We start from the raw sequence: 13,224 nt of genomic DNA on the forward strand, positions 1-13,224 counted from the left end.
CTGGTCTCCCGTGTAAATGGATTCGCCTTAGGTGGCCTTTTTCAGGATTGGCATCCTTGAATAACAAAGAGCTCCGGTCCCATTTATTACGCATCTTTAGCATGCCTAGCACTGTGCTGGGCCCTTCCCGTATTTTATTATCTGGACCAGTTTCCAACCCTGCAGGGCTGCAGATTAAAAAATTCCTAGTCTGCATGGATCACCTGCCACAGGCAGAAACAACCTTTCTGGGACTTCCCCGGCAGTCCAGTGGTTAAGACCCTGCCTTCCAATGCAGGAGGCATGGGTTCAATCCCTGGTCAGGGGACTAAGATCCCACATGCCTTGGGATGTGACCAAAAAAACGAGAAAAAAAAAACAAAGAAAAGAAAGGGTCTTTCTTAGCAAAGCCGTATATTTTTCCTTCTTTGTTTTCTGACTACACTTGAGCCCAAGCTTATCGGTTTCTTGTAGATTCTTACTTAAGGCTACAAGAAGTAGCCAATGGTACAACATCCTGAATTTTTTCGCTATCATTTCCCTTAAAACCCTATAGGCGTGCAGTCTGTCTCTCGAGATACAACAGGTAACAAGTGTATCCCTCTGGTTTTCACCCACAGAATGAGCATTCTCAGATTCCCAACAGGGAATATTGGTGTCTGTGCTGTGCCCCATCCTACCTCCAGTACACAGCCAGCTCCCTGTCTTCCGGTCTGTGGTTTATAGCACCCCACTCCCCAGTACCAGGTCCTGTACTGGTCAGGGTTCTTAATAGCAAGCAATAGAAACAGACTGTGGGCAGTGGATGCGGGGAAGAAATGTTTGGAAAGGAAATTGAGTAGTTGACATATTCATCAGAAGGCTGTAGAACCAACCTCAGCAATCAGGCAGGAACAAGGCGGGCCAGACCACGGCCAGAATCATACCACAAAGACAGTCAAGGGAGGACACCCCAAGTGCCGCTGTAGAGCGTGGTCCCAGCTGGCTGTGCCACTGCCTCTGGGGTTCAGCACTGATTCCTCCGCCAGACTCCTACCACTGCAGGAGGCCAGGGAAGCTCCGGCCACTGCTGCTGCTGCCACTCCTCCACCGCTAAGGGCTTCTCCCTGAGAAACCAAGAAACACGGATGCTCATGGAGCAGAATAGAATGGCCCGGTTAAATCCAAGAGGCACAGTGACAGAGAATTGGTCCAGCTAGCAAGACCAGAGCAGTTGCACTTAATTGTCAGAGTCTAGTCCCGTGCCTGCTTCTAGCTACAAGGGAGGCCATGAAAGCAAGGCTCTGGTACTTTCTGCTTCATTCGTGAAAAGTGGGCTTCGTCTCCCACCAAGAGTCGTAAGAGGATGGTAATTAGATTAGCAACCCCTCCCCCGGCAATCCCTTCTGACCTGATGCCACACGTCTCCACATCAAGTACCCTCTGCTGGGTGTCTCCCTTCTTTGGTCCTCAGCATGGCCTGCTGAGTTTCCTGGACTTGGGACCCCACTGGACTTTAAATCCGTGAGGGGTAGAGATGGTATATTATACTCCCCACAGCTCTCCCCTACCCCTGTGTCTTTAACACCTACGTATTTATCAGCAGTGCTGGCATATGTGTTGGTCGGCTCACTTTGACCTGAAGGATACAGTCCTTCCAAAATTCTCATTTCCCTGTAGCTCCCTCTGACTGCCAGTTATTTCACCTCTCTGCTCCTCAATTTCCCTAGCCATCAGATGGAAATAATAACAAAAAGGCAACGATATTCTCTACCATGTCTGAGATCAAGCACAGTACATCTTGAAGAAAAAGTGAAATTCAAGGACTTGATGTAGCTTTCATCGCTTTTTTTTATAACATGGTCTTTAGTACATAAACAACTACGATTCGGGATTTCCCTGGTGGCACAGTGGTTGAGACTCCACGCTCCCAGTGCAGGGGACCTGGGTTCAATCCCTCATCGGGGAACTAGATTCCACACGCGTGCCGCAAGTAAGGAGCCTGCGTGCCGCCACGAAGGAGCAGGCGAGCCGCAACTAAGGAGCCCGCCTGTCGCAACTGAGGAGCCCACGTGCTGCAACTAAGGAGCCTGCCTGCTGCAGCTAAGACCTGGTGCAACCAAATAAATAAATAAATATTAAAACAAAAAACAAAACAGCCACGACTTAAGCATCAGTTGTCCTGACACATATTCTAGTGGGTATGACACATATTCTGTGAGTGTCACCTATAGATTGAAACAATGTAGGATAAATCCCCCATCTTATATGATATCCAGCCCGTCTATTTGTATGAATCCACCCCAGTGACATGGCCCACCCCTCTGTCTGTATATTCGTTTCATCTCCGAGCCCTACATGCGTCCTGGGGGCCGGAAGAGGACATGGCCTTGGAGTCAGACAGACGGGACCTTGAACGCTTGTTCGGATGCTTACCAGAACATTTCACTGAACATGAATGAAATGCTCACTGCATGACTTAATAAAAGTGTGTTAATGTCTCCGGGCCTCAGTTCCCTCAGTTAGGATTGTTTGAAGATTAAATGAAACCGTCAGTAAAGCCCATGGCACATAGTAGGGGCTCCGTCCACGGGGCTGTTATGGTTACTGTTGCCTATTTCTCATTCTGTTTGAGCCTCTGCCTAGTGTAGTAGCTATTTCATCAACGTAGCAGGACTATTAATATCATTATCACTAATAATTATTAATAACCGCAAAAATGCCGATGTGGACGGCTTCTCAGAAGAGACCTGCAGCAGTGAGCTGCCAGCTGTCTGAATTAACAGACTGTAGCATCAGCCTGTGGCAATCCCAGTGACTTGAAAATATGACTCCGGAGAGAAGCCCCCGCCTCACACATCCTGGGATGTGCTGCCATCCTCACCTCCCTCTCCGGTCCTCCCACTGGGGACACACACTGTCAGTGGAAAAGCATCTGCCTCGACCATAGCCCTGATCTCTGGCTATGGATGAGGAACATTAGCCCTCTGGGGAGAGTCCATATCACTAAGTGACTGAAGGATTCTGAGGAGGGGAGAGCTGTGATCAGCACAGCCCTCACAGAGCGTGTCTGGCCCATCTTCTCCAGGGATGTGGTCCCCGAGGCTTTGCCTGTGGGCTGCTTTTTTTATGTGTATGTCAGTCTTGACAGGGGCTCCATTTCAGCCATGAAAGCGGCTCTCGGGGCAACAGGGAAGAGTTGATTCAAATAGGCCTTAGCGTAGGAGGTCAAGTGGTCAGTAGATCCTGGAGTCACACTGTCGGGTGTCAACCCCGCCATGCTGCTGCTACCAGCTCTCCAACCTTGAGCAAATTCGGTAACCCCTCACCCTCCGTCTCCTCCCCCATGGGTTGTTGGAAGGGTTACATGAGATCTCGCATGGCTGACACGTAGGGGTGTGCATCACTGAGTACACACTCAGTGTGCTCTCTGCATGCACTTCGACCTTCATGAGCTTCCCCTGCCTTTTCTCTGGCAGCTGAACCGAAGTGACAGCGACAGCTCCACCCTGTCCAAGAAACCACCTTTTGTTCGAAATTCCTTGGAGCGGCGCAGCGTCAGGATGAAGCGGGTAAGATGATCACCTCGGAGCTGTGTGTCCACCTGCTCCTCCCTCGTTTCCCCGAGCCGTGTGTCCGGCACACACATCCCCTGACGTCTGACCGTTTCTCCTCAGCCCCTGGTTGGAAGAAAGTCACTCTCGCAAGCATGGGGATACTTGCACATGGAAGTTGATGAACTGTCAGGCCTGGGTAGGCACTGGGGAAAGTGCCAGAGGGTCCGTGTAGCATCGTTACTATGACCAATAGGGTTAGATCAGGAGTGTGCGTACTTGGCTTTGTTTTCTTGGGTAGAAATCAGAGTCACTGAGAACTAATCAACCCAAGACGTCACAGCCACCCATGGGAGCCTGCCTCAGGCAGGACTCTGTTCGGTGTGTGTCATCTAGCTGACTGGGCAGTGGCAGGTCCTGACGGCCTCCCTGCTGGCGGAGAAGCCGGGCGCCACCCCACCCCCCGCCCCCCGTGGGCTTCTCTCAGTCCAGCTGGAAACGTGCAGGGAAAAGGCCACAAGCTATGCCCGCAGAGCAATCTGGCCTTTCCTTAACGGAGACTTGGCTGAGGGGTCAGGATGGGGCCGTCTTAGACAATGGCCCAACTCCCAACAGGGACTTTCACCAACCAGTCAGGGCTGCAGGAGGTGCAGTGTGGCTCTCCCCACTTCGGCCTTTCAACGCAGGCTCGACAGCAGTTCTGGCGAGCTTGCAGAACTAGAAGAAACCCAGGAGCCAGAATGTCAGAAAGAGAAGCAGAGAGAACAAAGCGAAAGAGAAAGTGCAGAGAAAGGAGAGCGTGCTGACAGCGCCACGCAGGGGTGGCTGCTCCGCATATCCTGTGGGCCTGCTGCTGACAGCCCCCTGCCCCCCCACCCAGGTCTCCAGAAAGAACTAGAGAGAGCAGGAGAAAGAAGGCAGTGCAGAAGAGGCGCACCCGGAAAGGAGAGAGTGCTGGCTGCTGGAGAACGTGGACATGGCCTTAAGTGACAGGCATGTCCCACCCCAGCCCCACCCCGTCTGCTGTGGCTGGCTGGTGCTGCAGTCCCTGGAACACCAAGTCTCCTTGGGAGCTTGTTGATGATGCAGATTCTGAGGCCACACTCCCAGACTGTCTCATCCAGGCAGCTGGGGTGGGGCCCTGGAAACCGCATTTTAATAAGCTCCTCGGAGGATTCTGGAGTAGGTGTTCCGGGATCCCCTCCAGGAGAAATGATGCTGCAGCTGCAGAAGCTCCCGCCTGCTCCCCCTGCAGTTACCTAATCATAGGAGTGATAGCCCATCATATTCACAGGTCCCACCCACACTGAAGAGGAGGGGATTACACAGGGCTTGTATGTTAGGAGGTAGGAATCTCGGGAGCCATCTTAGAACTCCATCTCCCACAGTCATTTATTCTTTTTTAATGATTAGTGTTTTCTGATAGGAGGAGAGTTAACGATTATAGTTAATCAAGATCTTTTACATACAGATAACTGAAGGACTCAACCCAAATATAGCTTGAAAGTGAAAAAGGGAATGTATTGGCTCATTTAATGGAAAACTCTAGGATGTTGGACTGACTTCAGGCATGGATTGATCCAGGAGCTGAACCAATGTCATCAAGCTTCAGTCCCCCTCTCATGGCACTGCTCTCTCCAGATGGCTTAATTCTTAAACAGGGCTACCCCATATGCTGGTGAAGATGACCATGATCATTTCTAGGTTTATATCTTGCTGGCTCAGTGGCCTCTGTGTAAAGACATTGCCTTCTTTCCCAGTAGCTCAGCAAAAGTGCCAGAATTGAGTGGTACTGCCTGGGCTTGGATAACATGCTCACCCCTGAGGCAATCACAGAGATTCTGATTGGCCAGGTTCAGGTCACATTCCTATCCCCGAAGCCCCCCCATGTGAAACAGATGGATTGACTATGGCAGTTGTGGATCCCCAAGGGAAGATGAGGATGCTATTACTATAAGACTAGAGAAGTGGAAGCTGGACAGGCAGAAACAATAGATGTCCATTACAGGACCACAAAGTCAATGCATGGGGAACAGACCTGCATTGAGGAAACAGCTTTAGAGCAGGAGAGTGACAAGAATCCAGTAAAGGAGCGGGTAAATGTTGAGGACACTGTGAGTAGGGAAAGCAGCACCGTGTAGGGAGTGAGTGGGTAGGTTCTGGAGCCAGCTCCTGGGGTGGAATCTTGGCTTTACTGCTTATAATCTGTGTGATTTAACCTCTGGGAGACTCCTCATCTGTGCAGATGGTAACGGTCAGGACCTCACAGGGTTGTGAGAGTGAACTGAGGTAACAGAAGTAAAGTGCCTAGCACCGTGCCTGGGACATAAAAATGCTCAATAATACGAGCAGTAGACATAGAAAACATCAAGACGGGTTCCAGGGGGAGGGTGAGCCCCATTTTTTAAGGACCGGAAGCCCGCGGATGAACCAAGGAGGGAGGGTGTCTGAGGTTCAGACCAGGGGGTCGTGTGGGCTCACTGGACCCGGCCCTGTAATAACGGCTCAAAAACCATCCCCACCTCCGTAGCCTTCGTCTGTCAAATCCCTGCGTGCCGAGCGCCTACCACGCACCTCGCTGGACCTCGAGTTGGACCTGCAGGCGACCAGGACCTGGCACAGCCAGCTGACTCAGGAGATCTCGGTGCTGAAGGAGCTCAAGGAGCAGCTGGAACAGGCCAGGAGCCACGGGGAGAAAGAGCTTCCACCGTGGTTGCGGGAGGACGAGCGCTTCCGCCTGCTTCTGAGGATGTTGGAGAAGCAGGTGAGTGGCGCTCCGCCCGTGCAGAGGGCGCGCTGCTGCAAGGGAGGCCGGCCGGACCTTCCAACGGGTCCTGCAGCCCTGTGACGCACTTGGAGTGTTCCCAGGTCCCCTCACGCCCATCAGCAAAGAGATCCAGGAATCCCTCTGCCCGGCAAACTTTATTAGCTCTTTACCTGGCTGCCAGGTCCTTTTGTTGCATTCCCGTGTTTATGTGTGCAAGACCTTATTGTTTACACGTTTATTCCTCCAGGTGGTCCTTCATCAAACACGTTGGGTACCTAATCTACACTGGGGCACACGCTTGAACAGGGTAAATGCAGAACGCTGACCTGCCCCAGTGGCTGCCCATGCGGTCCCGCAGAGCGGGTGTTTCCAAATGGGAAAGGAGCGGCTCCTGGCAGGACTTTGTCCTGAGGGAGATGCCTGGGAATACAAGCCTGCTCGCGTCCCTGCCCTAGTGTAGTGCGTTTGAGGGATTTCAGCAGTTGCTCAAGGAAGAAGATATGACCACAAAATGGCCAGAGCACACAATGAGTTTAATTTGAGTGGTTGCTGCTTTCACAACTTTGCATCTGGGGGAAGTCCCTCACTGCATGACAGTGCCCACCCCACCCCCTCCAAAGTGGTTCTGGGACCACTACCTAGAGAGGAGGAGGGCAGGGGAAAGGGGGTTGGAAAGGGGACCTAGGCATCTAGATGATGTCATTCAGAGCACCATGAGGAGTCTCTGGGTTGGAGAACACCAAAGCAGCAGCAGTTTGGGGTCTCTTATAGCCCTGGGGTTTATCTTACCTATGACTAGCAGATGTTGGGTACAGCTTTAGGGGGTATGCAAAACAGGCAGGTTCTAAACAGCTAAAAAATCTTATTTGAGCTTCATTTTAAACAGTTGAATGGGTAAAAATTTGACTTTGGCACCAGCGGGCTCTTGAGATCCTGGAACTATGGTGAAGAAATAAATACCATAGGACCAACACACAGAGGCCACCTTCGACTCAATTTCTATAATACCTGCCAGGATTGCGGTCCATGGCAGAAATGATAGACTTTTGCTAGTTTTCTCTGTACACAGCCAAGCAGTGCAAGAGCACCGTACAGAGGGTGCCTGCCTGGATTGTTGGGAGGGCCATTAGCTAAAATTCCAGCTCTCAATGCAGGTGACAATAACTTAGAGCAGGAAGGTGGTACTGGGCTTCTTAGGTCTGGACTAATGTGGGAGCTTCAAATTGACTCTGGTAATTCAGAAGTTCCAGAAATGTTTATTACTTTCTTATTTATTACTTACACCCTAATGTACTTATAATAGAGTTATAATAATAGCATTAAGAGAAAATAGAAAATTAGAGCAAGTTTTAAGGAAGAGAAGGCAATAAACATATCCCTAATCTAATGGTAGTTGTCTATTACATTTATCTTGGAGCTTCCTAGTAGCCAAGGCAAAAAGAGGTAAAAAAACAAGTGCATATGTGCCGTACCTTAAGAAAGCACCGACTAAGAAAACCTGACCTTTTAAATAGAAAAAAAAAAAAAAAAAAGTACATCTGTGACTGTCTGATGATGAGCTTCTACTAAAAAAACATTTAAATGGTAGCTTCATTGACCAAAATTCTGTCTTTATGCAATGTTTTCAAGTATATGGAGCATAGATATTTTAGGGCTCTCTGGTTTGTTCTCAAAAGTGCTTCCGTAGGTTTGTATCAGGAGGGAAGAGTGTAACGTTCCTAAAGCCCTTGAGCACAACTGCATGACTTGGAATTGGGTTTCCACCGTTTCTCACTGGCTTGACGTTAAAGAAATTTCTTCACATGCCTGAGCCTTAGTTTCCTCATCTGTAATACAGAGGTAATTAAAAAATTTACCTTCTTAGGTGGCCCTGAGAATTAGAGAGGCAGCACACATTTTACCTGGTAGCCCCTGTCTCCTTACTTCTGACAGGTCCCCACAGGTATTCAGTTCCTGGCCCCAAAAACCTGTCCTGTCTGACAGATGATGGGGTCACTTCCCCTCGTTGTTCGGGATAAAGAGGTTCCTGTGGTGGAACAGGAAGCGTCAGGGTGCCTATTCTGTGACCCTCAAACCTTTTAACTGCAGCAGACTCCTTTGTGCTAGAAAGTTCCCCGTGGCTGACCCATTTCTAGAGACCCTAAGGACTCTCTACTACCTCACTTTGCCCTCCAGATGGACCGAGCAGAGCACAAGGGCGAGCTTCAGACAGACAAGATGATGAGGTCGGCCGCCAAGGACGTGCACAGGCTTCGAGGCCAGAGCTGTAAGGAGCCCCCAGAAGTGCAGTCTTTCAGGTCAGCAAGTGGGCGCCCGGCCAGCCGCCTTTCCCTTTCCCACCCTGCCCGCCCAGCCTCGGTCTTCTTTGCTCTGCCTCGCTGCTCCCCATCCCACGCTCCCTTCCAGAGCGGAGCCCCAGCTCTCTCTGTAGCAGATGTTCACCCTCTGCCGAGCTGTCCCCGGCAGTCAGTGAGCCCTGCGGTGCTTTCCCTCAGCTGTCTTGATCAGTCCCCACACAACTCAAGCTAATGTGTTAGATCCTCTTGTTTAATGAATGAGCCACCTGCTCCACCCTTTCCTCTTAGCGTTTCCATCCCCAGTAATTGCAGAGGATTGGCTGAATGATAAATAAGCCTGGGAGTGATGGATGCTTGCCAGGCCTCCCTAGCTATGCCTGCTGCCTGCCGGGATCCCCGAGGAGATGCCTTCTTGCCGCCCTGGACCCAGGCGTGTCACGGGAGAGCACCACCCACCATTCGGCCTGGGCCTCCCATTCACAGAGGGCTTTGCATTTAGACTCGTGTTGTCCTCTCAGAAAAGATACCCATGTTTGTGTATGTGCTAAAACACATTCCTTTGTGGAACATAAACATGTAAAATATACTGTCATTTGTCTAACCACATTTGGACATCCCTTAATTTCTAACCAATTGGAAATCTAAAACAAACCAACAGTGGAAGTGGCCCGAGGGCCCTTTTAGACTCTGGAGGCCTCTGATTGGAACTGAAGGTGGCTGGGCCTGCTAATGTCCCCTATAGCAGTGGTCCTCAATCAGGGATGATTTGGGCCCCTGAGGGACGTTTGGCAGTGTCTAGAGACTTTTTTTTTTTTTTGGCTGTGTTGGGTGTTTGTTGCTGTGCGCAGGCTTTTCTCTAGTTGTGGCGAGCGGGGGCTGCTCTTGGTTGCGGTGTGTGGGCTTCTCATTGCGGTGGCTTCTCTTGGAGCACGGGCCCTAGAGCGTGCAGGCTTCAGTAGTTGTGGCATGTGAGCTCAGTAGTTGTGGCACACGGGCTTAGTTGCTCCGCGGCATGTGGGATCTTCCCGGACCAGGGATCGAACCAATATCCCCTGCATTGGCAGGCAGATTCTTAACCACTGCGCCACCAGGGAAGTCCCTAGGGACATTTTTGATTGTCAGAACTGGAGGGAGGGGTGGGAGAGCTTGCAGCTGGCATCTAGTGGGTGGAGGCCAGGGATGCTGCTAAACATCTTACATGCACAGGACAGCCTCACCACAAAAAAATTATTCTGCCCATTATACCTATAAAGTGAGGTTGAAAAACCCTGCTTTAAAGGGATGGCCTCTTTTACAGGGAGAAGATGGCATTTTTCACCCGGCCTCGGTTGAATATCCCGACCCTCTCTGCGGACGACGTCTAATCGCCAGAAAAGTATTTCCTTTGTTCCACTGACCAGGCTGTGAACCTAGACTGTGGCTAAATTTATTTATGTGGTGTTATATGAAGGTACTGAGTCACGAGTCCTCTAGCACTCTTGTCGGTTTGAAGACAAACAGATTTTTTTAGTTTGGGTTCTATTATTAAAAAAAACAAAAACAAAAAAAACCACAAAAAAACCAGCATTACAATGACAAGATTGTATAGTTTGTATATTTAGGAATGTATTTTTGAGAAAGAAAATTTAAATGAACTAAAGCAGTATTAAGTTGCTGCTCTTCTTAAAATAAAATTGTTTAGTTTTTTTTTTTCTTTTTGTACAGCTCTACCTTCTAGAGGTTTCACTGCAATAAGAAGTAATGTTTGGGGGACGGTAATCCTCAAAGGACGTCCTGCAGATGTCACAGCACAGCTGACCTTTCCTACTTAACATATTTTGTACAATAGTAAAAAAAAAAAAAAAAGTGCACGGGAACTGTTTGGGGGATTCTGAGGTGCACCCACGAATCTTCACGAGCTGTGATGTGTTTTTATGTGGCCGCCTGACGTGGAGCAGGCAGCGTGGGGCCAGCTGAGCTGCCCATCCTGTGCCAGTGACAGGCCTGCCCACGCTGGCCTCAGATGCCCAGTGAAGCCACTGAAACGAGTGAGGGAGGGCTGTGGAGAACTCCTTTCAGTTTTATCTCCATCAATAAAGTGGCCTTTCTGAACGAACGTCCTCGCTCTCTTTTTCTCCTCCACCCCCTCACTTCATCTGTGTTTCCCTGATTTTGACTCTCTGCTTCCCGGTCGTTCCCTCCCTACCCATCCCCAGCGCAGGGGATGATTTTTTTCTTTCCTCTGCTCATTTGCTCATGAAGTGAAAATCACTGCTCAGCTGGGGCTGTTGCAGACATCCGAAGTCAGCCGTTAACAAACAAGTAGCAGATTCTCTTCCTTCTTCCTTCCTCTGAAGTTAGCCCGTGCAGTTGTCCTCCGAGTGTTGGGTTGGCCCAAAAGTTCGTTCGGGTTTCTCCGTAAGATGTTACAGAAAAACCTGAACAAACTTTTGGGCCAACCGTCTATAATTTGTTGGGGCTTCACCTCTCTGAACACACGAGTGTCGGATGCACTCTCTCACCTTCTGTGGAAATCCATCGCACGTGCTGAGGGTTGGCTTGGACGTTCCTTTAAATGAGTATCAACATTGTCCCTGACTCAATTGTAATGGGGCCAAGAGCACAAGGGTTGCGTCTCGTGCTGTTCCTGTGGCCCTTAATGCCTGCACAGCTTAGAGCATTGAGACAGCTGCTGACCCTGCCCTTCAGTTCAGGGCTCTGGCCGCAGCAATGGGGCAGATGACCTATCCCACTGGCCACCACGATTAGACTAAGGCTAGGCCTGGGGCCCCAGCTGGGCCAATCAGAACTTTTCCCCTGCATTTTCCACCTGAAGGTTGGAGACTAGATTTTCTCTTCCCAAAGCTATCGTGACCGTGGTTTCGGCTTCTGGGACCCAACCCTAAGGAGAAGAGCAGATAAAAGAAGTGGAGAAAGAAGGTGTGTTTTGGGGTGTGAATCCACCAGGACCAGAGGTCAGCTGCATCCTCGCTCTATTCGTAGTCTGTTGGTGAACCAAGTGAAGAGTACTCAGTAAAAACTTGAAGGTCCTGCAATGGGACTTTTTTCACTCAGCCACACCTTCATCCGTGTTCAGCTTTCCCGACAAGGGTCAGCCCCTCCCACCCCCAGAGCAGCAAGTGCTAAGAAGCAGGGCTCTAAACGCCCTCCTTGAGTGTGGGAAAGGCTGCAGCCGGAGAAGTGTGTCCCGGTGTTGCTTCAGCCGATGGAGCATTTGGGAGAAGAAGCAGACCACCTCTGGGGAAGGCAGAAGGCCCTCTGTCAGCCGTGGCATTGAATTCTCTATAAAAGCAGTTCACTGGCCAAACACCAATACATCCTGTTGCTTTTGCCTGGCAAGAAATCGAGGAATACGTAAGGGATCTTCCATTTGTAACTGTGCTTGTGTCTTCTCCAGAATCTTCAGGAAACAAAAGCTCAGAAATGTGAGATGACTCGCTCAACATCACTCGGATAATAAATGGCCGGAGCTAGGATGCAGAACCTATCTTTGGACTTCAAATTTTCTATTGTCTTTCAGCTCCACTCTCTGTTTCCTGGGGTTACCACGTCACATGAGGTCCTACTTGAAGGGACTTGGCACGTTTGGTTTTGAAGAATGAAGTCATGAAATCCTGTGGTTTCTCTGTATGGGGGTATGGAGAACGGAGGGGTGATTAGGGGACTAGTCTGGGAAAAGACACTCAGTAAACCTCAGTGGGTCTGACTGTCCTGTTCATAAAGCCGGTAGTTGGCCTTTTGACTATAAATATTTTGCAGTATGCTCACTGGCAGCCTTTGTGCCTCCTGCCTCCCAAGAAAGCTAACCAGCAAGATCCGTCCAGTGAACTGTCCCTCTGCTGATCAGATTCCAGCCACGCTGACCTTTCTTCTCTCCATCCCCACCACAGGGCCTTTGCACCTCTGGTTCCTTCTGCCTGGCACACTCTTCCACCGTGTCTTCATCCCCCCACTATACGGCCCTCTCTTCATCCCTATTCAGATCTCAGTTCAATCCTCACCCCCTTGGAGAGCCTCTCCACCCTGACCCTGGACCACCCCATCCACTTACCCTCCCACACGTCATTCTGTGACACAGTGACCTGCTTTGTTTGCTTCAGAGCACTATTCCTCTCTGCACTGATCTTGTTACATCCCCCCTGCCTGTCTCTTCCCTCTAGGACATAAGATCTTAAAAGCAGGGACCTTGCTTGCCTTGCTTTCTGTTGGATCTGATGCAGAGTGGGTCCTTAATAAATACCTGCGGAATGAATGAATGAGATGAAAAGTCTGCCCCAGAGGTGTGTTTAATCTCGTCTCCTTTGTCATTCCAAATCAGGAAGTAAGGTAGGTTCTGGGTGGGACAGGAGTATTGAAGACTGCTATGGGGGGTGTCAGGATGCAGGGGTCTCTCCAGTCAGGCTCAGCGCACACCCCCAAACACACCCACACGTCACCCTACAACATAAAGAAGCAGAAGTGATGGGAATTCCTAGTGCGTATGTGCATGCACACAGATATATAAACACACACACAGTGTTTACGTCCTTTGGAGGAACAGTTAGATTTTTTACCCTGAAATCAGTCCTCTCTTCTAGCAATTGGTTTTATTATTTTAATGGCTAATACTTACCTACTGCACAAAGTCCAAAGGGCACTCAAGAGCCAT

At 50.0% G+C, this 13,224-nt stretch overlaps 1 protein-coding gene across 1 annotated transcript in view; it reads left to right on the forward strand.

The window, feature by feature from the left end:
• The window catches only part of WWC1 (WW and C2 domain containing 1), a 152,667-nt gene extending 142,727 nt beyond the window's left edge, over nucleotides 1-9,940 (forward strand). Inside the window, exons 20-23 of the mRNA XM_065873535.1 lie at nucleotides 3,438-3,530; nucleotides 6,043-6,276; nucleotides 8,455-8,576; nucleotides 9,874-9,940. Coding sequence (XP_065729607.1) covers nucleotides 3,438-3,530; nucleotides 6,043-6,276; nucleotides 8,455-8,576; nucleotides 9,874-9,940 — 516 coding nt within the window. The remainder of the gene's footprint in view (nucleotides 1-3,437; nucleotides 3,531-6,042; nucleotides 6,277-8,454; nucleotides 8,577-9,873) is intronic.
• The last annotated feature ends 3,284 nt before the right edge of the window (nucleotides 9,941-13,224 follow it).

The sequence above is a fragment of the Phocoena phocoena genome, chromosome 3, assembly GCF_963924675.1.
Source record: "Phocoena phocoena chromosome 3, mPhoPho1.1, whole genome shotgun sequence".
In the NCBI taxonomy this organism is placed as follows: Eukaryota; Metazoa; Chordata; class Mammalia; order Artiodactyla; family Phocoenidae; genus Phocoena; species Phocoena phocoena.